At 39.3% G+C, this 27,338-nt stretch overlaps 2 protein-coding genes across 5 annotated transcripts; one reads left to right on the forward strand and one right to left on the reverse strand.

Annotated features, from left to right (window-relative positions):
* Positions 1-30: 30 nt before the first annotated feature.
* Positions 31-8,607, reverse strand: ITGB1BP1 (integrin subunit beta 1 binding protein 1). Of its 4 annotated transcripts, XM_050315842.1 has the most exons (7): positions 8,531-8,607; positions 7,084-7,184; positions 6,139-6,217; positions 5,307-5,443; positions 4,020-4,112; positions 1,100-1,249; positions 31-382 (listed from the first exon to the last, which is right to left on the reverse strand). In XM_050315842.1, the coding sequence occupies exons 2-7, from the start codon at positions 7,153-7,155 to the stop codon at positions 311-313; spliced, it is 603 nt and encodes a 200-aa protein (XP_050171799.1). In that variant the 5' UTR covers positions 7,156-7,184; positions 8,531-8,607; the 3' UTR covers positions 31-310. The 4 variants fall into 4 exon arrangements, with proteins under 4 accessions (XP_050171799.1, XP_050171802.1, XP_050171801.1 ...); XM_050315845.1 differs by lacking the exon at positions 8,531-8,607 and having other exon boundaries at positions 4,020-4,136; positions 7,084-7,717; XM_050315844.1 differs by lacking the exons at positions 6,139-6,217; positions 7,084-7,184; positions 8,531-8,607 and having other exon boundaries at positions 4,020-4,084; positions 5,307-5,438.
* CPSF3 (cleavage and polyadenylation specific factor 3) lies at positions 8,592-26,338 on the forward strand. Its single transcript, XM_050315839.1, is given in 19 exon segments — positions 8,592-8,660; positions 8,663-8,745; positions 9,260-9,323; positions 10,327-10,424; positions 11,323-11,451; positions 12,365-12,542; positions 13,622-13,711; positions 14,733-14,883; positions 17,172-17,347; positions 17,726-17,884; positions 18,642-18,788; positions 19,773-19,925; positions 20,317-20,425; positions 21,174-21,272; positions 22,298-22,392; positions 22,946-23,033; positions 24,500-24,569; positions 25,142-25,238; positions 26,136-26,338. Coding segments are annotated over 19 exon segments (2,154 nt in total). The 5' UTR covers positions 8,592-8,594; the 3' UTR covers positions 26,238-26,338.
* The last annotated feature ends 1,000 nt before the right edge of the window (positions 26,339-27,338 follow it).

Below are 27,338 nucleotides of genomic sequence, written 5' to 3' on the forward strand. Positions count from 1 at the left end.
TATTAAAAAATTGTTTCTCAGACAAGGAGGTATAAGTAAGTGTCAGTTTTATTTTACATTTCTACAATATTGACAATAATATACAAAACATGGTTTAGGAAAAAAAAATCATGTTAAATATAAAATTCTTGTCCTGGAACCTGAAGATGGAATAACTTCTTCAAGTCATGTTTGAGGAATGACAGAGTACCGTGTGCAAGGGTGTGTGGCTCTTTGCACAGCCAGTCTCTCTGAGGATTGTGTGGCTACAGCCAGTCTGTGGTATCACAAAGGCCCCTTGTACTACACACTCACGTGCTGCCCACAAAAATCAGGACTTCTCAGACATTAAAACTGAATCGAAGGCTGTAGATAACACTTTGCAAATGGCTTGTGCTTGTTCCTAAAAAACACAAACACACACGTTAACACTTTCTGAAGAACTTCTCAGACCTCATTTAAAGCAGAATGTGACCTTTACCCTTCCCTTGGATATGGAGTAGCACAAGTGAGACCAGATTGCATTTCTTTGGCCTGCACTGACACGGGGAAGCTGTTTTGAACAAGCTCCTTTGAAGCAAAGTTGTTGGCTGTCATCAGAGCACAGCCCAGCATTCAGAACGTCACTTCTTGTGTTCCCCCAGTGCTGCCAGCTCAGGGTCTGTGTCATCGGAGCATCCCGACAGTGGCTTCTCCTGCTCTTAAGAAGGGATCACCTCCCTTGCTTACAAAGATGACTGCATGCTCTACTACCAAAATTATTGCTTGGTCCCTCCCTGCTCTGTCCCATCATACGAGATACTTCTCTTTGAAAGTACAAGTGCAGGATTGTCCCCAGCAGCTACCACAGCACTCTTTAGATTGCAGATTTAGACTGAAAAGAGCTTTCTCAGGTGTGTACTTTCACTGGCAATTTTAGGGAATGTAGGTGTTTTCTTCAAAGCTGATGAAATGCAGGGCTGTTCTCCCTCCTCAGCCAGTGCATTTATACTTTTTTTTTTTTTTAATTGAGCAATCCTCCTTCTGCCAAAAGCCTTCACATAGGCCTGAGGTTTTAGAATCTCCCTTTACAATCAAAATTCTGATACCTAAATTAAAAACTGTAAGCATAAACTCTTACCAGACTATTGCACTGATATACCCAGAGGCTGCATTCTTCAGAGGCTGCATCTGTTGTCTTCAAAGCCAATAAACTTTTTCCTGCTCCCAGACCATCATCATAGCAGACCATCCGTACAATTAAATAGAGAGCGTGCCTGTGTAACACGTCCTGAAACCACATAGCAAATAGAAGTTACTCTGGAACAGTGCAACAGCTACTTCAGTTTTCCACATGTTTATATTCTCTCTTACGAAAGAATACTTCAGATTTATTTACAGGATAAAAATATTCCGTAGTAATTTTTTTTTTTAAAATTGAGAGTTTAAAGATTTTAAAAAGTGGCAGTTTAACACAACTTTAGCTTAAATTTTTGCTTCTATTTTAGAATTACGTTCCTGTGTGGACTATGAAGACAAGCTAAGAGTTGTTCAGCCTAGAGAAGAGAAGGCTCTTGGGAAGACCTTTAGCGCCTTCCAGTACCTGAAAGGGCTACGAGAAAGCTGGAGAGGGACTTTTCACAGAGCATGGAGTGATAGGACAAAAAGCTTTAAGCTGAAAGACAGTAGGTTTAGACTGAACTGGCACGGGTTGCTTAGGGAAGTGGTGGATACCCTATCCCTGGAGTGTTCATGGTCAGGTTGGATGGGGCTTTGAGCAGCCTGGTTTAGTGGGAGGTTTCCCTGCCCATGGCAGAGAGCTGGAACTCATCATCTTAAAAATCCCTTCCAACACAAACCATTCTATGATTCTATGACTACACTGCTGTCCATACTAGGAAAGCATGCATTCACTTTCCACCTACCCTCATTCACCCTCTGGGACAGGTGGGACACTCTGTACCTCAGGCACAGATGTAAATTAAAACAGCTTCTTACTTTTCCTGTATTTTTCCAGACAATCCCTTGTCTCAGTTCTGTACACACAAGAAACTTGTCCCAAAACAGGGTACAGACAAGGTCATTTGCTTTGGGAGGTAGCAGCCATGTGGCTGTAGCCAGGCTGTTTGTGGCCTGAGCCACAGGGTATGTCCTGATTGTTCCACAGACCTTGTCTGGGACACTTCCACTCTCCACCACCCCTGCAGGGTTTCACCATAGTCCCAACACTTCTTATTTTGGCCCTTCCAAAAAGGGGTTGGTTAAAGTCATCCAGTACAAGGTCTCTGCAGACCTACCCTACAACAAAGCCTTTCTTGTCCAGCCATCCCGCCCTCCAATCATACTCATCTGGTTTATTCCAGTCATACCATCTCCAGGGCCTTAGCAACTCAAGACAGCTCTGTTTCCATGTTCAAGGCATTGAACACCTTGGCCCTGTCAGCAGCTGAAGGGTGCTTGATACAGAAGCTGTAAAAATGGACAGTGAGCTGCTGCCTGCCACAAAACCCTCAAGGGAGAGCCCTCCACCAGAGCTCTTAAAGGTCACCTTGCTGAAAAACATCTCCCTCCCTGACGCTCACTCGGCAGTTGCTCACAATTGCTCACACCATCACCAACCATCACACCACTCCCAGGGCAGCTGGAGCCCACGTGGAACTTACTGGATCAACCTTCTAGTCTCTGTATGAAAGATGCCAAGATTGTTCACCAAATTATTAGTAACTTTCAAGAGTTACTTGCCTTGAACTTGCTACAGTGCTAACATGCATGTGGATTATCACCAGGAGAGGGAGGATGAAATTATTTGAAGTACACAGTCTCCTTCTAAATTAATTTCCTCCTCTCCTATCCCCTTGGAACTCTAAGAAAAGAGCTTAGTGAACTCACATACTAAAGGACAAATTAAATGTCAACAGTGACACAGATGCAAAAAGCCAGAATTTGGGACACAGAATGCAATGCAATAAAACTTCAATGCAAGCTAGCTTAACCACAGGCTTTATCAGCTTGTGCATGCTTTCAGCTCTAAGACAGAAAAATGATGGATGACAGTCTTAAAATTACCTACTAGATCTTTATCAAAGCACAAAGGAATTCAAGTAATAGTGTAACTTCTGTTTTAATGAGAATTAAGAATTTAGAAGGACAGCAAAAACAGAACCCCAAAAAATTCAAAGTCTGAGTAACAACTACTACCCTTCCTCCCAGGCATTAGAAACAAGTGCTTTTTTTCTGAAGGGACCAGAGGAAACTTTTTGGCTCCCTTCAGAGCATTCAGCTGTTGAGCAATGCTATTCTCTGTCCTCATACTCAAAGCTTTTATGAGCAGGCACTGCTGGGTTGTTGATGGGTCATGACTTCATAAGGCCAAGTATTTATGGTATCTGGGGCTCTGAGGGCAACCAGAAGGAAACCACACGGCTGCAATACAGAGCTACACAAAGGCAACTGGAGGGCCCTGGGGAAGAGACCGGATTTTTATTTTTAGCAAAAAAGCTACTTGAAATGCACTGAGGGAAAATCAGCAAGTAGGAAATGATGCAAACAAAAAGTAGGCTTGATCAATAAAGTGGAATCGTGAGGCTTTACTGCTGGAGTGAATTCACACTCTTGGATCAGGAATGCAAGGCTGGAACTTTAAAAAGGTGGGCAACTCAGGTATTCTTAAAAAACCCCGTCTTTTGTTTTTCCCTCTCCACAATAACACCAATGGGAACTGCAGGCTGAGGAACCATTGGTCTTGGCCACCACAGTCACACTACTTTTCCCCATGAGAGAATGGCAAGAAAGCCACAGGGAAAGGAAGATGTGCCCAAAGAGCATATACGCTTGCTTGCCTTTCTTCTGGTGCTCTATCTCAAAAGGAATGACTTTTTGTCAGGAAAATACAGAAGCCTGTGGAGATATGACGTGAAGGAGTGCTGCTGTGAGAGCTTGTTTGTTTGACTTTTGCTTAAAGTCAGAAATGACATTTTAGTCACATAGATCATCCATCAGAGAAATAAATGAAGGCACTTTTCAACTCTCATCAGAAAGACAAGTTTGTGTGAAGCACTTACATACTGATCAGATGTTGAAACTTTAATGCCATATTTGGAAACTCCCATAATAAACTCCTCTTCACCTGGAACAAAAGGTAACTTTCCATCTTGCTTTGGAGGGAAACAAACAAAAGCCTTTAGTGCAGACAGAAGAACATGAACAATGAAGATACATAACAGAAAACGTGTTTATGTGTACTTGGGTCCACTGGGACAGCAACACCACGAACTCTGCTCAGATTCTGCTGTGTGGGGTCTTCCTGCCACTCACGGCCTCATCCGGTCTCTTCACAGCATGTGAAATATATTCAGGGGAGACTGGACATTAGGAAGCATTTCTTTACTGAGAGGGTGACCAAACCCTGGAACAGGCCTCCTGGAGCGGTGGTTGATGCCCCAAGCCTGTCAGTGTTTAAGAGGCATTTGGACAATGCCCTTAACAACATGTTTAACTGCTGGTCAGCCCTGAAGTGGTTGGGCAGTTGGGCTGATGATCACTGTGGGTCCCTTCCAACTGCAACACTCTGTTCTGTTCTATTCTACTCTAAATATTACATGCTTCAAGAAAGGAATTTATCATCTCAGGGGAGAGTTTGGCCCTGTAGTCAAATCAGATCGGCTGAAAAATCATGCACAGTCTGTCATGCTGCAGTGACCCGAGGTGATCCGTGTTCCACACTGGCAGCACTTCGTTACTTGGCTGTAAAAACAGTTTTAGCATGTATTCAGATTCTTGAAATGCCAAGTTGCTGTATGATAAACAGGCATTCTGTGCTTTTAAACAATCAGCTACCTAATGAGAACAACCAGTTATGGCTTTTAGCACAAAAAGTAAGTGCAAGAAACCACAGTTTGGCAAGGATAGCCCAAATATTATTCAGGTTCTTTGGTCACAGGTTCATGAGGGATTATGAGCAGAAACTTGATGTTTTCCTCTGCAGGAAAACTTCTACAGTACTGAGGAAATCTGGAGGAGATATTCTTTCCCGGATACTAATTTTAATAGTGCTGGAGGCAACATAACAACTTTCAGCTGGGATACTGGTTCAGTAAGGACTCATGGAAAAGGCCTTCACTTCTGCAGAACGGCATTTTGGGTGCATCTTCCCAGTTACTCAACATGACAGAACTGAGTGTGATGGCTTTTGAGATTCATAGCTTAATGCTTTTTTTTTAAATGTGCTACTTTATTCAAGTAAGTCTAAAATTTACAAAAAAAGACAGATCATGTGATAATGTGAAAGGAACACACCTAAGCTTAAGATGTTCCAACATCATTGGTACTGTCTTTTGTAACCCACTTACCTGTGCAACATCTATGTAATTTATCAAGTCCAATGGCCCCTCAAGACTTTTGCTCTCATTATATTTCAATTTTTCAATGGCACCAACATATTTAACTCTGAATTCTGCGCACGTATCGGAATTACTATTGCTTTGTCCTGCAACAAAACAAAGACGTTCTGAAGACTTCCAGAATCGTAATGCTGTTCTAAGTGGTGTTAACAGGGCTATCTTATCATATTCCCTTATTTTACAGACTTTCATCAAACACTTATCACTCCTCTTTAAAGAACTGCCTTGGGCTGATTCAGAACAGCCCCTGGTAAAAGCAGCAGTTTCATATGAATCCAAGATACATCACAGTTTATACTGATTCAAATTTGGAGTTAAAAACCTTGAATCAGAAAACATAGAAAAGATGGTTCTATTTTTCTCTATCTGTTTGTTTTAAATTACCTGTTTGGCCCAACAGTGATACACTGTGATCTGGTGAGCAAGAACAAGTAAAACCAAATCTTATTTCCATTATCTCAGTGCAAACGTAAATTTGGAAAAGCAGGAAACAGCATCCAAAAAGCTATACCTGATTTATGCTGGTAACAGGCCAGTAACACAATTAAGTTTCTCTTACTCAGACACTTTACTTCAAAAACAGTGACTTAATCCTAGATGAATCATTAATAATACTTTAGAGGCCTAGGGCTATGCACGCATAAGTCACCAGGCTATCTAGATTCACTCACTATTACTGAAAATAACTATTTTTAACCTTTTCCATTTGCTGCTGTTTTATATGAACACACATAAAGTTAATCCTGCTCTATCCACATCTGCTCAACCTCTGATTACATACCTGAACTTTTTGTGGAGTCTGTATCTAGACTGGCCACAGTACTGGACCTGGAAAGTCCCCCAAGACTGGAATCTACAGACTAAGAAAAATAAACAGCATCATCAGAAAGTTACTGAGAATGTATTAACAATTCACTTCTAGATGTCCTTCCTAAACTCTTTTTTAAAAATAAAACTTGTGTTTATGCTCCAATTACTTCTGCAGCACTGTAAAATGGGGAGGAAAAAACAATGCCACCTGTTTCTTTCCTGAAATTACCTTTCTCTCTCAATGCAGATTAGACTGATATAAATTCAGCAGGAACCCTTAAAAAGTCCACAGATGTTTTGAAAGAAGGAGGAAATAAGACAAAAAGAGAAAATGAACCTTAAGGTTATGTCCACAGTTTTCTGGTGGACTGCATCTTAACTTGAAGAAATTAACAATTACATGTTTGTCACCAATGCTTGAAATAAAATGGCAGTGCAAGGGAAGTGAAACAGCACCTTGGAAAATCCAGAATAGCCTACTGATCATTGCAAAACCTACCAGACAAAATGGACACATTATTCAAAATTAATCCCTTTCAGAGTTACTCAGAAACCAACTAGTATTGAAGAATAAACTCATTCTTGGTACCTAGCACCAGGCACCTTCTTTAAAGACAAGATTTAAGAAGAAATTTTTCCTCCAAACCTAACTATGTGCTGCCAGATAATCTTGTGTTTGTGTGTTTCACCATGGAAGCAACTGAGCATTCATCTCAGAATATATGGGCTTTATAATGGATGGGTATTTTTAATTCTCACAAAAGAATCTGAGTACCAGAAGTAGAAAGTTCTCCTTGTGGAACATGGCATGTTATGGAAATCACATCCTGCCATCTGTGCAAGAGAACCATTGAACTGTCACCTTGTAACAAACAAAAGTGCTTCACAAAGAGAGAACGCACCACATTCAGCTTACCTTGCTTTTGGTGCTGATTTCACTGCTTTGGGAGCTGCTGCTGCTGTGTCGCTTTTTTCCTTTTCTAAACATCTTTTCATAACTGGATCAAGGAAGACCTTCTAGGTAGGAAAAATAAAAATTAAAGCTAGTTATATCATCAAGGGAAGGAGTTCCAGGCAAACACCAGTGACTGTGTCCAAAGGGACAAAAAATGGACACTTGTAAAGGACTCTTGGAATGGGTGTAGGAATGTTCCTCTGGTGCTCTTTGTGTGTGGCTGGAGAAAGTTCCTCAAGCTCTGTGCTAAAACTTCCCTAACCTTCTGAATCATCAAAAAATGCCACTACCTAGTTTAAAGTCTGTTGCAAAGGTCAGTTTCTAATGCACATATAGATTTAGTTTGAGAAACAAGACAAAATTTAAAATTTATATTCCCACCTAAATGCATTGATGATTTTGTGGCTAACATCTAAGTGCCCTACGAAGTGCATCCAATGCAATCCCTGCTCCAATGACTACACTTTCATGTAAAACAAACAAACAAAAAACTCAACCTTCCTCAAAAAGCTCCTAAAACCCAATCCAAACCTATTTATGAAGAACTACCGATTGGAATACTTGTAGGAGCAGTCATTACTACTTAACATACTCCTGAAAATTAAAGCAAAATGCGTATTACATTTACTGCCTTAGAAGTGAGTTGCTGGGCGTCCTGTGAGCATTCCAGAAGCATTTTCCCTGTATCTGCTCTACTACTTCAAATGCTCCACTTAACATTTGGCTGGGCAGTGTCAAGCAGCAGGATGGTGGCTCCCAGTCAGGGACTGCTGAAACCCTATTTCTCAGCCTCAGGAACGAATATTTTAATTACAAACTTCAGAAACTTTGAGCAGGCGGAAGAAAGAGGACGAAGGAAGACAGTTCACACTGCAGAAAACAATGGAAGACGCACAAGAGGGAACTTAGATGCAGTGATGGATTACAGTCCCCAGACCGCTGCTGGGTCCCTCTTTAAGCAAACACTTCGTCCCTGGCAGGCTAAAAGCCGCTCTCAGCAACAAGGCCCCGCGGTACCCGGCACACCCGCATCCCCCGGGCTGCTCCAGCCTCCAGCGAGGATCCGGCATGGATCCGGCTTGGATCCGGCAGCCCCTCCTTCGCAGCAGCTGCTGCCGCCACAAGAGCAAAGCTGCCGGCTCTGCCTGCACTCTCCGCGAAAGACACAACTCAAAGGCACAAAAGCTTAGCATGCCCTTCTTCGCGAGCGATGTTGCGGCATCAGGCGATGAGGGATCTCTCCGCAGCTCCCGGCTGAGCACACGAGTATCCTCGGTGCCTCTCTGCCCCTGCGGCTGCGGGAAGCAGCCCGGAGCACCCGGGCAGGGCAGCGCCGCATCCCGCCCCTGCTGTTCCTCCCCCCCTCCCTCTGTTCCTGGCGATCCCCCGATACCGACGGAGCGCTCACCCCGCTCCCTCAGCCCCGTCCGGCGCCGCCGCCCCGGAGCGCCGGGCCCCGCTCTCCGCTCCCGATGCCGTTCCGGGTCGCGGGGGCGGGCGCAGGAAGCGGGAGCGGGGAACGGAGAGCGGAAGGCGGGCGGGGATCGGCACCATGTCGGCCAAGCGCAAAGCAGAGGCGCTGATCCCGGCCGAGGAGAGCGACCAGCTGCTCATCCGGCCCCTGTGAGCGCCGGGACCCGCGCCCGGGAGCGGGGGGCTAGGGGGGACGGGGGTCTGTGGATGCGGTAGTGTTGGAAGTTGCTTTTCTTTCCCCGGCAGAGATGTCACTGCAGTCTGAGGATGTTTTTGTTCTCTTCTGAACAGCTAAGATGCTACTTCGGACTTATTCAGCCCGAGGTGGTTTGTTATTTAAGTAAGCTTTCCATGCCATGTACTGTCAGTGATTTGAGAGCCGAGTGCTCAGATATGCGGTAAAAACCAGATTTCCTCAAACAGATTATTTTTATTGCGTTGCATAGGGTCTCATACCCATAAATATAACTCTAGGGTCTCATATCCATAATACGACCATAAGATAAATGTAATTTCAGTTACTTTAAATATCTGATCTTAAAAGGACTGCGCAGTTGTTATTTCTGAACAGATGAATAATCCCAATGAAGGCATCCAGTGTAGAAGTTATGTATGTATGCTGTGGGCTGTTTTAATCCTCATTGACTTTGATATCCTTTTGCAGAGGTGCTGGCCAAGAAGTAGGAAGGTCATGCATTATTCTGGAATTTAAAGGAAGAAAAATAATGGTAATTATTGCATGAATGTATTTGTATGACCTCTCATTACAGTACTTCAGCTTAAATTCTCCACACTGAAATCAGACCACAGAGACTGTCCTGTAAAATAAATCCATGTACCTAAACAAAATATATATGTCCAAAGTGCAGATTCTAAAATTTTCACATTCTATGGATTAGTGGAACTTAAGGTTAATGTTTACCAACAGAATAGTCACACATAAACACATAGGTGTTTCTCATCACCATTTCCAGTGATGTTCTCAGCTGGTGGCTGAAATAAGTTGCACACTGGTTCTGTGTAGTCAGGTGGTGTTGAAGTGTGGCTGAAGGCTTGCGTGGTACAAAATTGTGAACAAAGTTTCCCAGTGGAGAGAAGTCATTTAGACAGAAGCCCAGCGATGCTGTGACCTGCTGAGCCAGTGCAGAGGAGGCCACGAAGATGGTCAGAAGGCTGGAGCATCTCTCCTTTTGGGGGGAAGGCTGGGAGTTGGGACTGTTCTCCTGGAGAAGGGAGGGCTCTGGGGAGACCTTAGCGCAGCCTTTCAGTCCCCAGAGGAGCCTACAAAGAGCTGGGGAGAGACTTATTACAAGAGCGTGTAGTGACAGGATAAGGGGGGGGGGTTAACGTAAAAGAGGAGAGATTTAGACTCGATGTTGGGAAGAAGTTCTTCACTGTGAGGGTGGTGAGGCACAGGAACAGGTTGTCCAGACAAGCTGTGGATGCACCATCCCTGGAAGTGTTCAAGGCCAGGTTGGATGGAGCAACCTGGTCTGGTGGAAGGTGTCCTGTCCATGGCAGGGGGGTTGGAACTAGATGATCTTTGATGTCCTTCACAAGCCAAACCATTCTATATGAAATCCAATGCTAAAAGCAGTGTTTATTGAAAAAAATACTTTTTTTTGCATGATGCTAAAAGTTACCAGTCCCTAATAAATACATCTTAGACCAAAATGGAAGAGGGCTTTTCGTATGTTCTGTTAGAAGCTATAACTTTCTTTCATTTTTCAGCTTGATTGTGGAATCCATCCTGGGCTGGAAGGAATGGATGCTCTTCCTTACATTGATTTGATAGATCCTGCTGAGATCGATCTGCTCCTCATTAGTCAGTAAGTTGCACCTAAAAACACAAATAACTGATGTCATGGTCTGAGCTGTGTTCACTTCTAGGATACTAAGACAGGCTGGAAATAGGTCTTATATAGATGGTATTGTAAAATGTTAGTTTCCAGCTTATTTTAAAAAAACTCTGAAGGATCTTTACTTAGGATTAAGGACTGAATGTTAAGGGTGTTCATTCACTTTTGACATTACAACTCTCCTTTGAGTTTGCTGTGATTTTTGACTCTTTTTAATAACCTGGCCTGCTTTAACATCATTGTGACAGCTTCTAGAGTGAGTTTTCTACACAAAGTAGAATGTGGTTTAAGTATTGCTTAGTGGCTGAGAGACGAGGAGAGCCATTTGTAAATGATTTAACCAGTCATAAACAGGTACCTGTAAAATCCTGAGGTTTTGTGGTATATGCTTGTTCTATCTGTATTTTAAAAGTAGTTTCTTAAGATGTGTCAAACTAAAATTGTGAACAAATAATTTAATTTTAGTAGATCATGTTTTAATCTATAGTGTGCTATAGCATGCAACATGGAAAATTAGGATCATATTTGTCAGCTGTCTTATATCTTTGATGTTGATTGTGTCGCTGGTTCCTCTTATTTTTCTCCCTCTAAATTCATATGTGAATTACAAGAGAAAGTTAATTCTGGTATTACGTAAAACCTTGGCAATTAATGGAGAATTTTCTGTATTATTCTCACTTTTTCTTGGTTGTGTTTCTAGTCACTATTGTGCAGAATACAGACCAGCACAGTTAGCAACAAGGTTGAAAATTCTGTTTCTGAATTCTCATGACACCACGTGAATTCAGTGAAGTAGTGAATTATATATGTTATATATTAGTGCTGTGTGATATGAATGTATTAACTGGATGTGTGTGTCTATTTTAAGTTTCCATTTAGATCACTGTGGGGCTTTACCGTGGTTTTTGCAGAAAACAAGTTTTAAAGGAAGGACGTTTATGACTCATGCCACAAAAGCTATTTACAGATGGCTTCTTTCAGACTATGTTAAAGTCAGGTAAGATAAACTGTGGGTTGTCTCTTCAGTTCCTGGATTATTTCACCTATATATCCAAGAGGAAATTTAAGATGAAGCCACCAAAGGTGGCTGGATGAACATAGATGTTGTCACAAGTAGCAAACATTATATATAACCAGGTTAGAAGTAATGAATCATATTACTGCCTCATGTGTCTCTCAAGTAATTTCCTATCAATCAAAAAAAATATTCCCTTCTTTTCTCTCATTCTTTTCATTTGCCTTATTTGGACTTTAGTGGTATCCCTTTTTTTCCCCATCTCTCTTAAGACACACTTTTGTTCTCATGCTTTTTAATGTAAGTTTTTTCTTAAGCTTCACTGAAGTAGTTAATTTTAAGCCCCTAAAGATGCAAGTAACTCTTCAGGACAAGGGCAGATTAAGTATGGAAAAATGTTACTTATATGTTGGGGATTTTTCTCTTTCTTTTTTTTTTTTTACCTCTTTTTCCCTTGCGTTACATGCCTTGAGACATCATTTCTATGAGACTGCAATGAGCATATCTCAACTCAGCAGATTTGAGCCTGAGTGAGAAACCCGATAAACAGTCCTCTTTTAACTTGTTTGTCCTGGGCTGATGGGAAAAGTGTGGATCAGTGTGGTTTTTCAGGACTGTTACAAGCTAAATGGCAGATCTCTGGGCAGGGCTGGGGATCTCTTGGTACTTTTAGAGAAACACAGAGCAGATTCTGAACTGAGAAGGGTGTCCCAGCATGGCCTTTCAAAAGAAAGCAGCTTTAACTCTCCTTAGGTGAGCTACATCAGAGTACCTGGACTTGATTCTAACACAGGAGACGTGGGCTGGAAGTCTTACTGTCAGTGGGGAAAAATCAGGAAGTGTTTTTTCCAGCTGTTAGGATGAACTGATACTCAGCCACTTCACTTCTATCCAGTAACATCTCAGCGGATGACATGCTGTACACAGAGACAGACCTCGAAGAGAGCATGGACAAGATCGAGACCATCAACTTCCATGAAGTGAAGGAGGTGGCAGGAATCAAATTCTGGTGTTACCACGCAGGCCACGTCCTGGGAGCAGCCATGTTTATGATTGAAATAGCTGGTGTGAAGGTATTTTATTTTCATTACACAAGTTGATATTAAGCCTCAATTCTAATGTAGTGATTAAATATTTATTATTGCATATTAAGTCCCACCACTGTGGCTGGAGCTGTCAAATGGACTTGGATTCAAATCAGGGTGGGAGGCCTTGATCTAGGACAGGTATTTAATGTCTTTGAGTCACTGGCAAGTGACACATATTGAATTAGGTGAGATGTTTGGATTGTGTGGGAGTCTGAGATATGATTCAGACTTGGAACCAGTAAATGTGTAGTTTTCCTTGCCGATCTGCTGGTCTGCTCAGAGGTAGTTGTTAGTTGAGTCAGTCTTATGGAAACTGCATTTTAGTAACATCTATGAACAGGTGTTTGTTTCTGTAATTCTAATTTGCCGTGTCTGCCTGTCTCAAGTGCCCACATGGCATTTGTCAAAGTACGTGAGTTTTGTTTTTCTCATGACACTCTTATGCTAAAGTACCTAAAGAAATTGGATTATTATTAATTTTAGGCACAAAGAGTTTTGAAACCATCAGTTTGGGCACAGAGAGTTGCGTTCCACCCTACAGTTAAAGAATCCATTAAAAATAAGAGTAAAAATTTCTTCTTGGTGTAACGGGGTATGTGATCGTTCCATTTGGAAAAAATCTACTTTTTTTTAGTATCAGAAAATTTTTAATAAGTTATTTTATTAGATTATTCATTATATTTGCCTTCTGATATGTAAATGTAGTTTTCTATTTACTTCCACTTAGGACCTGCTGTATTTTAATGTTATGTCAATTTTTACTTCTTAAGAGTCAGTGCATGTATGCAAAAAGGTAGAAATGGCACCTTTATGTCTCCAATGTTGGAATTACGGTACTACTTGAAGTACCTTTACTACTGGAGTTCAAATATTTGTAGTGTGGTACTACTGACCTAATTTTGTAAGCACATCAGAAGAGTCTTAGTTAAAGCTGACCTTTCTTATCATAAATTCCTTTAAACCATTTTTGCTTAAAAAAAATTGTCCTGTGGAACAGCTTTTTAAAGGCTGCTGTCCTGGTAGAACCTGTAACCATAATACCTGCTCCTCTTTGTCTTCAACAGCTTTTATATACAGGTGATTTCTCAAGGCAGGAAGACAGACATCTGATGGCAGCTGAGATTCCCAATATTAAACCTGATATTCTTATAATTGTAAGTTTTACAAAATTATTGCTTTATATTAGTAATTAAATATATAGAGAGATATGACTTAATTAAAGCTAAAATGGAATGACAAAGACAGTGGAGGTTTAATGGTAGTGTGTGATTTGTGTTAAATATCCAAACACTTGGGTGTTCAGAACACTCTGACATTGCTTTCCACTGTATTAAAAAGTCTAATTTTCATTTTCCAATTCTTCTGATGAAGTCCCTTAAGGCTCTAGACAAACCTTTTCTAGACAGGAGATTTACTACGTTTTGTCTTGCATTGTACAAATCCCAGTTTAGCCAGGTATCCTTCTTTAGTAGATTCTAACCTACTTCCAACTATGTTAAGAATTGTTCCTGGGTGGAGATGCCCTCTATACTTTTGATTTGTTTTGTTTTTCTGTGTGAAATGGTTTTATTCTGAATCCATGTTTGGAAAATCAGCAGCTCAGGGGAAACTTTAAAGGTAACAGTTTCAACTGGAACGAACTTTGGGATCTTTCAGAGTAAGACTTAAAATTCTTTCATTTATTGTGTCCCTTCTAGCTGCTCTCTGTAACTGATAATTTCATTTTAAGTCACATCAAAACTGTGTATTTTATGTGATTGCTGTGTTTTAAGCTGGTGGTTAAACATGTACCCCTGGTGAGCCATGTCAACCACTGGTGATCACCCCTCCATCCAAGCAGTGGCAACATTTCCACTTAGAAAATAAGTATGTTAAATTTGAAACCTCTTAAGCATCAAAATTAATAGCTCTAACTTCTTTGTTGCCAACAGGATTTGCCTGTCTAAATTGCTTGGAGGGGTTTGGGAGAGGAGAAATTTTGGTTATTTTCCTTGGTGGGGGTAGTTATGGGAATTTGGGAGTGGTTTTGACTTTGCCCTTCACCTCACCCCTGTCCCTCCCCTCCCCAACATGTTAACACCAGTATGTTTTTCTGTGTTTTCTTGATGGATTCAGAGAAGATCAAAAACTACTTTCTGTGTCAGCACCTTGAATATCCTGTTTTTCTGTGTGCAGGAGTCCACGTATGGCACTCACATTCACGAGAAAAGGGAGGAGCGAGAGGCGCGATTCTGTAACACCGTTCACGACATCGTGAACAGAGGAGGCAGAGGCCTCATTCCTGTGTTTGCCCTGGGTCGAGCTCAAGAACTGCTTTTAATTTTAGGTATGTGCCCTCCCAGCTCCTCTTCATGAAAAGCATATAAACTTAAATGAGAATGTTTTCATGTGCAGTCTTTCAGATAAATAATTCCTTAAACAACTCTTCAGCCATAATTACCTGAGAATGTATAATGCATGTTTGTTCAGAGGCAAAAACTCCAGCAAACCAGGCAGCAGTTCTGCTTTGTGAGGTAGGGTGGAGACCTAGAAAGGAAAGGGTGATGGTTTGGCACTATGTGCTTGACTTTTGAATCTCATTGAACCAGGATTTCAGCAATCAGGGACTGTTATTACAGATTGAAAAGTAATCAGTCACGATGACAGCTCTTCTGTTTGAACTGTACTGCCAAAAATAGGGGTGTGTTTTCTTCCAAAGTTCCACTATCTTTGCCCTTTAATTCACAAACCTAAATGAAAAAATCTCTATAGGAAAAGCTGGAAAGACCGTAAGGGACACTTCTAGCACTTCTGGAGTCCTAATGATAATGGGAAAGCAAATTAGGCTTTTGAGCAAAAATGGGTGAGAATCATACATGAACATAGACAAGCTATTTCACATAAAATATACAGATAGGTGTTACAAGGTACTTCCGATAAAACAGTTTTAAAATAAATTAGTTCCAGGTTTCTTTCCTTCCTTTTAGCACATTTATTCATACTCTGCCACGTTATTTTTTCACTAGTCTTCTTGCTCCTACAAATGCTGACAAGATAAAAGATAACTACCTGAAACTTAAAATACTTATATTTAGGGGTGTTGAATCTAAAGAGTTTCTTAAAAACATTTGAAAGTCTTCTCAGTTTCCATTTCAGTTTAGCTTAATATTAGAAACTAGTTTGTTTTCAAAATGTGTTACTGGTCTGTTAGAATGTTAACAAGAAATTTGGATCTAGGCATGGGGTAGCATTTGATGCTGTAGGATTATTTGCCACTTCTCATTGGTTGAGGTTTTTTTAAATTTTATTTTACAGAGAACATAAAACCTGAACATTTTCAGTCTTAGCCATTACATTTTCAGTGTAGCCATTATGTTGTAATTTGTTGGCCTCTCTTCGCTGTGAGCAGATACTAAAATGAGTTTCTAAAGATTAAGATTGAAAATGCATCTAGTAAAGCTAGACATGTAATTGGATGCTTAATTAGCTAGAAAATGCAATTGCATCTCACATGCCTACACAGTTGAGCCTGCACACTTCTGTCTTTTGTTTTTCTTCTTTCCATAAGTGTATGACAAAAATAAAATACTGTGTTACGGCATAGAAAATTGTGATGATGTGTGCAGCCTTTTAATGTCACTCAGAAGTCCTGCAGTTGGTTATCTTTTACTGGCTGTTTCCACCTTACACCTGAGCTTATTAAGATTTCATGGCAGTGAGCCTCTCTGACAGGGTTTGAAAAGCTTTGCCTGCAAATCAAAAGTGTTATGGAGAAGCCATATCACTGTAAACACACAAATACAGCCAGCAGAGTGCACCTCTATTTTTGGGTGACTTGGCCTCAATTATGCAATGTAAATATCTTTTAGACCAGCAGAACTGTATCTAAATGGGGAAACAGATAAGTTATGTTTGTAGAGCTGCATTCAGATCTCTTCTATGTGTTTAGGAAAGGTCATGTCTACTGTCATCAATGATAAAATAAGTTGTGGTTAGTGGAGGCTCTTTTCTTGTTTTAGTTCCAGTTAGGCTTCTAAAATATAAATGTTGGGGATATACAGGAAGACAGGCTTGATAACTGGGTGATTGCTTCTCACCTTGAACTCCATGGATTTGTTTTACAGGACATTGGTATCATGAATTCTCATCAACATTTCTGTGTGCAGATGTCCCTGGCTCTTAGTTATATAATTACACTTGACAGGGACATTTTAGCTTTATTTCAGTGGTGTGGTGAAACTTCCATTGCCATAAATGTAGATTTATTGTTGTGTAACATGTATACTTTATACCTTGTAGCTGAAGTTGGTGGCTGGTTGGCATTTGACCTGCCAAAAATATCTGAAGTTCATTTTTGTCGTGTGTGTTTGCCTGTTTGTTTGAACTAGTTGTATACAGGTTTAGCTCGTGACTGCTTTTTCTTCTTCAGAAGAGCAGGTGGGAAAAAAAAGTCTGTGACTGTGATTTTCTGTAATAAAAATGGAAAAAACCCCCACTGCTAAATCTGTTTTACAAGAATTATTAAAATAGAAGCACAGATTTCAGAGATAATACTGTGGATGGGATTGTGTGGGTTTTCTTGTGTGTGGATTTATTTTTTGTTGTTCTTTTTCATTGTTTTTGGGTTTTTTTTAGATGAATACTGGCAGAATCATCCTGAACTCCATGATATCCCTATCTACTATGCCTCCTCTTTGGCAAAGAAGTGTATGGCCGTTTATCAGACATATGTCAATGCCATGAACGACAAAATCCGCAAGCAAATTAACATCAACAATCCATTTGTTTTCAAGCATATTAGTAATCTGAAGGTAAGCTTGAGATAAGGTTGTCTTACAGAAGAAGGAGGGTGACAGAAAAGCTCATATTTACTGAATAGTTTGCATGTTTAATATCCTAATAGGTTGATTAGGTACAGGTTGATATCTGAGTTATCTGCTGTCCCAGGGTTTAGAGGGCTGGTTGAGAGAAGTTTATGCCCCCACATTTCTTTCACTATAGGTCCCTGTGCTTGCAGTTCACTCCTTATGGGCATGAGCAAGAGGAACTTTCCTGCAGAAGGCACTTTTTATGAGGATGGGGTGTAATGTGTGAACACGAGGCCCTTCTTGTACGTTGTTCAAGGGTGCAGCTGGGCCATCCTTCGTCTGGGTTGTGGTAACTGATGTTCTCACTGTGTGTCCCCTCAGAGCATGGATCACTTCGATGACATTGGCCCAAGTGTTGTCATGGCTTCCCCAGGTATGATGCAAAGTGGCTTATCCAGGGAGTTGTTTGAGAGCTGGTGCACAGATAAGAGGAATGGAGTCATTATTGCAGGGTACTGCGTTGAAGGAACGCTCGCCAAGGTGAGTTGCTAACGCACCACAACTTCTTAATAAGAGGCAGTTTCCATGTTATGTTTAAAAAGACCTGGTCAATAGCAAGTGTCTTTACTTGGATTTGCTGAGAAGATTGTTGTCAGGTACACATAATTACATAGTCAAAATTGATTGCTTTTGGCTAGTAGTAATGAAAAGTTCAGAAAATCTGCATGTGGTCATTTCCAGTTATATTATACAGAATAATCTATTCTAGGAGCAGTTATCTTGTCATCAGAAAGAACAATTTCTCCATCTTTAGAATACTCCACCATTTGACTTTTTGAGAGGGAAGCCCTAATCCTAATTCTAGGAGTCAGTGTTAAATCCCTAAATCAATATTAAAACACAATTTGTGTGTCAGAGATCAGGCACGTGTTGTGCCACTATCTGGTTGTAGAGAATGAAATTCCTCCTTCCAAATTCCAGCAGCTAAGGGGAACCACAGCATGTAGTTTTGCCTTTAGACATAGAAGTCAAAAACTTGTTAACCATTTCAATGTAAAATTAGAGAGATGTATCTGGAAGAAGGATGAACTCCCAGATCTGCTGAGGATGCACAAGATGAAATAGTGTGTGTTGTGCATGCTTTTCTCATTTGTGAAATTTGAGACTTTTTTTCACTTCCTCACATTTAATGTTGCTGCCAGTATTATGTCATTGATTTTTGCAATGTTAAGCATTAGTTACATGGCAACTACAGGAGGTTTTCATTTTTTATTTAAAGTGCTTTTTTTTCTCCTAGCACATCATGTCTGAACCTGAAGAGATCACAACTATGTCAGGACAAAAACTCCCACTGAAGATGTCTGTGGATTACATTTCTTTCTCTGCTCACACAGATTATCAACAAACTAGTGAATTTATCCGGGCCCTGAAGCCTCCACATGTGGTTAAGTATGCATGCTGCCCATTCCTCCAGAGTGGGATTCACCAAACCAATTCACAGCCTTGAGTCAAGGCAGGGATTGGTGTCTAGCAGGAGCCAGCATTTCTGTGCTTTGGATAATAAAAGGTGGAGATTTGAACCATTTTTCCTCCTGTTACCTTACCAAAGTAAAAATGAATTTGCTCTTGAGTGTCTACTTGTGAGATACCTGGAGATGACTTTCCAGACAGTGCTGTGGTCCACAATCTATTTCAGCAGTGTTTTATGCAAGTAAGGTTCAGTATAGGACAGCGTTAAGTTGGGGATGCTGGTATTGCAATAATTCAGTGGAATGTGCCCCAAAATAAATCAAAAAACATTGATTGAAGGTAAGTTGCAGAAAGGGAACGACAAATGCAGCACTTGCAAGGAAAAAGCATGAGCAAGTCATGGGAGGCAGGAGGTGTGAAGGACCAGAATGTGAAAATGGGACTGGGATCTGAAACTGGAGGACAAACAGTGTGCAAGCACAGATAAGAAAGAAAACAAATCATAGCAGAAGAAAAGAGGATTTAACTTGGCAAAGGAAAGTGTGACTTGTGAACTGTGAAGCATCCTCTCTAAATTGTATGTTTATTGATACTGTCTACACTCAGACACAAAAATGTAAAGCTAAGTGACTTTCACTGGTGAACTTAACACTTCCCTTTGATAATATAACAATGTATGAAAACTTAAATGGGATCTCTGTAATGCACTCTGCTTATTTGCTTGTATTCTTCAACTAATACTCAAGGTCGTGGAATCTTAGCCTTTGAATAATGCAGAGAATTCAGGGACACACAGAGAACTGTAATTGAGCCAGTGTTCCATACACTGTGACCTCGTGAAATTGCATTTTTATAAAGATGAGACAGAATATGGCAGTTTTCTTGGCGAATTTGTTTCCTAAACATGTCTGGTTGAATAAAGAAACTTCTGCTAAAAGGAAAACTGTCTTTTCTATAGATTTTAGTTCACGGTGAGCAGAATGAAATGGCCAGATTGAAAGCAGCACTGATACGGGAATATGAGGATAATGATGAAGTTCATATAGAAGTTCATAATCCTAGGAATACTGAAGCTGTGACATTAAACTTCAGAGGAGAAAAACTTGCCAAGGTATGAAATCAGTGTTTTCTTACCTGTACAGCTGTATTTTCTTCTGGGATAAAAACTACATGTGTTTTCTAAGCCTCTATTTTTAATTGATTTCAAATTATATATGGTTTCCAGGGACTCAAAGTATGTGAATGGTTTTTGTGTTTAGTTGTATTTGGGGTTTGGTTTGGGGGTTTTTGTTTTGGTTGTGTTTTTTGGTTTTTTTGGTTCTTCATATTTTTCTTGTGTTACATCTCAGAAGGTCTGTAGGTTACTCTGACCTTCTCTTATTTTCAGAGTTTATTTTATGCTCTGATTTTTCTGATAAGACCATATTTCATCTCCATAGTTACCTTTAAACTGTGAATAGTTCAGACTGCCTTGTTGCCCTGTATGTGTTTTTTCTTTTCAGGTAATGGGATCCTTAGCAGATAAGAAACCAGAGCAAGGACAGAGAATTTCTGGAATCCTGGTTAAAAGAAATTTTAACTATCACATCCTTTCTCCATGTGACCTCTCCAGTAAGTAAAGACAGTGATGTGATCAGTAGATAATTGAAACTTTCTGTGTCCTTCTTTTGTCATTAAAACACTTAAAATTCTGAGTATTTTTTCCTGTAATTTTGTATTTGATAAGCAATTAGTGAACATTTTGGTTTTATTTTGTTTTAGTTTTGCCTAAAGTTCTGAACTGTTGTAGTGAGTAGAAAGGCATTCAACTCATTGTTCACTCAAGCTTAAAATCTTTTTTATTCTTTCTGTAATAGAAAAGAAGGAAAATTCCATTTCCCTTCTGGTTACTTAAAACTTCTTCCTCTGCAAGAATATGCATAAAACATGCCAGTGAGAACCAAAGAGCACCTCAATCAATAGTCCTGCTAGTTTCTAAAATGTCATTAGTTTTTAGTGCAAAAAGCTACAGAACAGTGAAAATATTTGTGTAGTCCTCCTGTGCTGTTTATTAGTCAAGAAATCGATCTATTCTCAGAATAGAAGAAGAATTAAATGTAAGGTCAGAAGAGCTTGGGGAGTTCGTTGTTTGCCTCTAATGGGTAGGATAATATAACAAGCTCTTGCTGTTTTCCTAACCACAAATTTATTATTTATCTTATAGTAAATGCTCCACCTTCCTCTTTACAAATTGTCCTTTTCAACCCTCTTGTCTTAAATATATCAATGCCATTATTTATCTGTAGTGGCAATTTATTTTTTTTTAGGAAGTAAATTCAAAGGGATGATTTTTAATATGTACTTTTTAAATTTCTTTCAGATTATACAGACTTGGCCATGAGCACTGTAACACAGACACAAGCCATTCCATATACAGGCCCTTTTAATCTGCTTTATTACCAGCTACAAAAACTTACTGGTATGTATTTGGAAAGACATGCTCATGATTTATAGCGGGCAACTTTTGAAACAACTTCCAGTCTTCAGAGGTCTTCTGAGCAGCAGTTTCTTTGCCAGTAACTGTTACATATTTTACAACTTTCATTAGATCATGCAGCTTCTGGCAGATCCAGTTCATAAGCAGGACACATCTTTTTGGGAATTCTACTGTGTTCCTATTGCAAAACAGTAAGCATATGGCAGGATAGAGCATTTTAGGCAGGATAGGCCCATTTTTGTCTCCTGTCAGGCCCCAAAGTGAGTGCTCTGCCTTCTCTGATGGAAACTTTACTAATTGATCTTTTCTCTCTAGCCCCAAATAGAATGGGTAATGCCATCCAATTAATAAAAACAAAAGCCATTTAAACCTGCCACTAGGATGATCCCTCATGGCCCCGTCCAGCTTTTTTAAAAGTTAGGGTCAGCTCATGTCCTAGTCCATTAAAGGCACAGGCACTTTGCAGGTTCCCTTCCCAGATTTAAAGTTTAGAATTATTATTTTATATTTTTTTTCTCTAGTGTCAGAACCTAGTTCATGTCACTGGTGAAGAGAAAACCCATATTCAGTTGGTGTTCAGGTCTCATAACCCAAGTGCTAGCTGGCACACAAATGCTTTTGGTTTGAGGTCTGTGCTTATGTGAGCAATGGGTTATCCTTCGGGGGGATAAGAAGAGCTGGTTAATTCTGCAAATGGAGCACTAAATTTCTCGTTTGTTTTCTTTTTCATTGGTGTACTCACCTCAGTGTACTAAGCTAGTCAAATGTGAGAATTCAAAACAAGTAAAATGGACAATATTAGCTACTCAAAACCCCAAACAATCCAGAACAAAGAAATTAATACTGCCAGGTAAGGAAAGAGAGAGTATGTGCTTCTATTATGTGAGCTGCTCTGAGCAGTTGTGGTAATAACAGACAACCCCTCTTATTCTTAAAATTATCTATTTAATCTTAGTTTTGCTTTCAGTACAGTTTTATTATTGCTAACATTTATTGTCACTTCTTAGGTGATGTAGAAGAAATAGAAATCCAACAAAAACCGGCCCTGAAGGTTTTCAAAAGTATTACTGTGATCCAGGAACCAGGCATGGTAGTCCTTGAGGTGGGAATTAGCGAAGGAGACAGAAATATTTTGTTCTCCAGTTTCTGCAAAATAATACTACATAGATGCCATGCAGAATGAAATGTTTTAAGTAGTTTTCTGTTTGATGACAAGTAGATAGACAGCTGGAACGAAGTCCTTTTGAGCTGTGGTCCTGTGTGGGTCTGTGTCGTTTGATTCAGCCACTGCCAGTTTCTTTTTTTGCCACAACTCATGAGTATAATGGCAGAGTCAGTGCCTTTTTTTTTTTTTTATTTGGCAAACAGTATTTGGAAATAACGTCTAATGGTGTTCCTTCCTCCCCAGAATAGTTGTGGTGATTAATAATTCTTTTGTAAATGTGCTCAGAAACATTCAATTTGAATTTTTCATGGGAAGTTACTGGAATATACCAAGTTAAAAGTAATTAATAATGTACTGTAAAATGTATGACAGTTATTTGAAGCTGGAACTCAGAGAAAAGCAAATAGGAGAATGCAGTGAATGTTACATTGTCTTTATGCTGCATTATTCATTCAGTCCAAATTATGACTTTATTTTTTTCCTCTTTCAGTGGGTGGCAAATCCTGCTAATGATATGTATGCAGACACCGTGACAACAGTGATATTGGAAGTTCAGTCAAATCCCAAAATACAGAAAGGTGCTAAGTTTAGTGTATGCTTATTTAACTGAGGCATTTCTTCTTTTTTTTTTTTTTGGCATCAAGCTTAGAGGGACGTAATGCTTTGCAATAGACTGCAATCCCCTTATTGCACTTATCTCCTTATGAAACTTATTAGGTAGTAAGATTTCCTACTTAAAAACAGAATTACAACTTGGTCTTCATTATTGACATGTTCATTTGTTGAAACTTTCTCTTATATGGCAACTGGTAGCTGACTGTGGAAAATATGACCTTATTTAAAATAAGTTAATTCTTAATCACTTTAGATTTTTGTTTATAAGCAGTCTATGACATCTCATTTAAATATTTCCATTTCTTGTTTGAAAATTGTGATTGCTACTCATGAGTGGTATTCCTATGACTGCTTTACATCAGAGTAAGGTAAACAGTGCTGAAAAAAATTTACAATTACACTTACACAGACCCTTTAATCAGTAATATTATTGGATAGTCATTATTTGGAGTAAAAGCATTCCCAAAAGTTATTGAGCTTGTGTGTTTTAGAGTGTGTTCACAGGATCACAAGAGATGGAATCAAAATATCTTAAATTACTGTTGCTCAGCTGACCATTTGCCTGCTTTTACCTCATTTCCAGTATCAAGTTATATCTTGCATAGTATGTTTGGTTACTGCATCTTATCTAAGGACCAGTGAATTTTTAAGATACACTTGCACGGTCTCTTGCAATTATAAAGTTCTACGAAGAATTTCTAAGAAATTTTAAGTATCAGTGTGTTCAGTTCTTTGAATTCTTCAGCTGATTTAGAAGAACTAAAACCCAGTTTTTCAGAAGAACTTAAATCTAGAGATTTTTGTATACATCAGTGAAAAAGGTACTAATTTTCACAATTAGCTCTTCCTGTGGACTTCTGACTCCTTTAACAATCAAATATGTAAATAATTATGTTAAAAAAAATTACTTGTTTTAAACTACCTCTTAATTTTTATTTCAACTTCTCTATGCTGAAACATCCTCCAGGAATGTCTGTGCACAATGTGACTGCTCACATTCGCTGTCCAGTGTTATTTTATGTATTCTTTGCATGCTCCTCACTTCCATGATGTGGTGTTTTCCTGTAATGAGAGAAAATGCAGTGTTTATAAACAAATTATGAAAGTGGATTATTTTCACTTTAAAGCAAGGGAAATGTGAGAAGTAGTGAGTGTTTACAACAAAAAACAGAATTAAAAAGTGAGAATGTGACTTGCAAAGTTTTCTATTTTAAAATGTGATAAGTACGGGGAACATATAATTAAAATATGTGCATTTCTTTGATTCATCTTTTTTTAATATGTTTTCTTTATAAATGTTTAAGCATTCATATTTACATAGCCTTTGGATTGTTTTTCGTGGAAGTCAGTTAAGAACTAGGATGCATCAATTAGTCATTTTTCCCTCCCAGCAAATATCTGTGAAAGTAAAACTATTTTTTCTTTTCAGCTGCAGTAAACAAAATTTCCAAAAAAATAGACATGGATGTGTATAGGAAGAGAATGGAGATCATGCTTCAGTAAGTTGGTATATACTTTTCTAAAGGAAAATTGTAAATGTTAATCATGTAAATAAAATAATTTCAGTATGATAGATTTTAAAGATAGTTATTTTAAAGTACTTTATGCAAATTTACTTCAGTTAGTGATGTCCAGAAATTAAGTGAAAGAAGAGGTACAGTAAAAACTTCTCAGCACCATTAAAATTTTGAATACAGGGCCCAGGTATTTTCTCCAGAAGTAGATTTTTAAGTTGTCTCCCCAAATTATGCTACAAATGGTTAAGAAAAAGAACTTTTAAACTGTCTTTTAAAACTTACTCTGACGTGTATTCTGTTACTTTTGTAGAAATCCTGCCTCTTTTGAAATCAAAGGAATCCTTCCCTTCTTTATGACAGAATTGTTTTGCTAAAATACTGTTACATGACACCCAATCATAATTTAGATTGGTATTTGTTAATTACATCTGTGCATTAAATAATAGTTGCTGAAAGGAACTCAGCTAACAAAGTGCCTTTGGAACCCCTGGGTTAATCAAAAAACCTAAGTTTGCTGTTTGGCCACATCTGACACTCATGGATCTTTGCTTTAGGGATATGTTTGGAGAGGATTGTGTGAGTTCCAAAGATGGCTCTGTCCTGTGCATCACAGTTGATGGAAAGACTGCAAACATTTCACTGGAGACTCGGGTATGTAAGAGCAAAGCACTTGCTTTTGTGTGCACCGTGTTTGGCAGAGATGAGTCTCCTGCCTGGCACACAGCACTGCCGAGAATATCATGTACCCATTTGCTAAGGAAATGTTTTTGTATTTGGTATCAAAACACAGTGTTCTTAATTAAAAAAAAATGCTAGCAATGTTTATGCAGCAAATGCAGTACATTTGGAAGAAAACCCAGTATTTTCCAGCAGCTTTCTAATTTTATGAATAAACAAATAAAGATTGCTAACCCACAATTTTCTTAGAAAATGCTTTTAAAGCATAGGCTCTGGTCTGAATAATTGAACAATCACAGAGTAGGAATGATGTTAATAACTTTTTTTTCTCATTTTGAACGTTGATTAACTTGAGTGTTTGAGGTGAGCCTCTTTCTCTAGGAAGATTTGTTTTAGTAATAAATTAAGGCCTTTGGAGTTTTATTTTGTCATAAATGTCATCATGGATGTGAAAACATCAGTGTGGAGACTCCCAAGTACAGGTGCCTGTACCTCGTGTGTGTTTTACAACCTCAACCTCATATATAGTGTGAGTGAATTCACAGATAAAATGAAATCTCCATGAACTGAACCTTGTGCAATGTCATTTTTTTAATTAAATGTAAGTTACAGAACTTTATGCATTTTACATAATGGTTTTGAAACAAGTTATTAATCAGACATAAGACTCAAGATTAAGCTTATTGTTCCTCAGCAGAATTTGCCTTCTCTGAGCTGCTCTACATGCTGGCAGACCATTGAAAAACAAACAGTGCTGCTTTTGATAATTTTCATGACTACTTTTTCCTTTCCCCTTATGAGCATTTTTCAAGTGCTGCAAAGGAGCATGAAGTGCCCATTGTTCTAACATAGTTCTTTTTTTGTTCACAGACAGTTGACTGCGAGCCAGGAAGTGAAGACGATGAATCCCTTCGTGAAATGGTGGAACTGGCTGCACAGAGGCTTTATGATGCCCTCAGCCCAGTATGCTGACCTCTGTAGATACCTAGGATGGCTAAAAAAAAAAATCTTTTAAATGTTCAGTTTATTTGGACTGTTTTTTAAGAGTAAATAAAATTTTTTTTCTTCATTAAGTCAAACGTATCAGCTCTGTGAATATGAAACTGCTGAGTTATTTCATATAATGGATCAGCAACTCATACCAACTGTATTTGTGCATATAGATCTAATTAAATCAGTGTGTTCATGTTCTTTTTTCTTATGTGCACATACAAGAAATTAGAAAAAATTCATAATACAGGATTACAAAAATCAAATAGAGTTTTATATTTTTGAGTATTAACAACCAGTTGGAGGATAAATTGGATGTACTGGGTTTGCATATGCTCAGAATCAAGCTTATATATAATTTTGTTCCTGTCAAGGAAGCAATTGCCTGCATGCTTGTATCTGCTTGAAGTCAGAGGGGTCTTGAACACAATTAAAATGGAATCCATATTTGTATACTGGGGTTAACTGAAGGTCTAAAAACTCTGTGTGCTGGCATTGCCATTAAGTGGACAAGAGGAACAGAACCAGCCTCAAGTGAAGTGGGTGCTCGTGCCCTGTGACAGAAATGGTCTTCCTGGGACAGTGACACAGGGTATCAGAAACTGCAGGACACAGAGGAGAATTCCAAATACAGTGTGATATTCCTGAGGTAGCTGGGGTTGGGGCCAAACAGTAAGTCATGCTGAAAAATGCCCACAGAAAGTGACTTTTCTACAAAACAATGTTTCTCTTGTACACACGGCTTTTTTTCCTCCTTTTCTCAGCTGATTAAAATGGCACCTGATAATCTTCATAGCAGTATTACTATTCCCAGAATTACTGTATTAGTATTAGCAGAATTAGCAGCAGCTTCCCCCCCCCCCCCTTCATTTGTGTAGTTGGGTAACTAAGACTATTAAGTCTTTTAAATGAGATAACTGCATTTTCCTAAAGAGGAAGTGTCTCTTTGGAGCAGATAAAAATCTTAAAATTACAGCCAGCACAAAGGCGGGGGGATCTGTCCCCGGCTGCCCTTCTTCGCCATGAGCCTTCGAACGTGGGGAGGGCGGCGATGAAACCTTCAAGGGGGAGCTGGGAGCTGAT

This window comes from Myiozetetes cayanensis, unplaced genomic scaffold, assembly GCF_022539395.1.
Source record: "Myiozetetes cayanensis isolate MyiCay16 unplaced genomic scaffold, myiCay2020 scf2-11, whole genome shotgun sequence".
NCBI classification, from domain to species: Eukaryota; Metazoa; Chordata; class Aves; order Passeriformes; family Tyrannidae; genus Myiozetetes; species Myiozetetes cayanensis.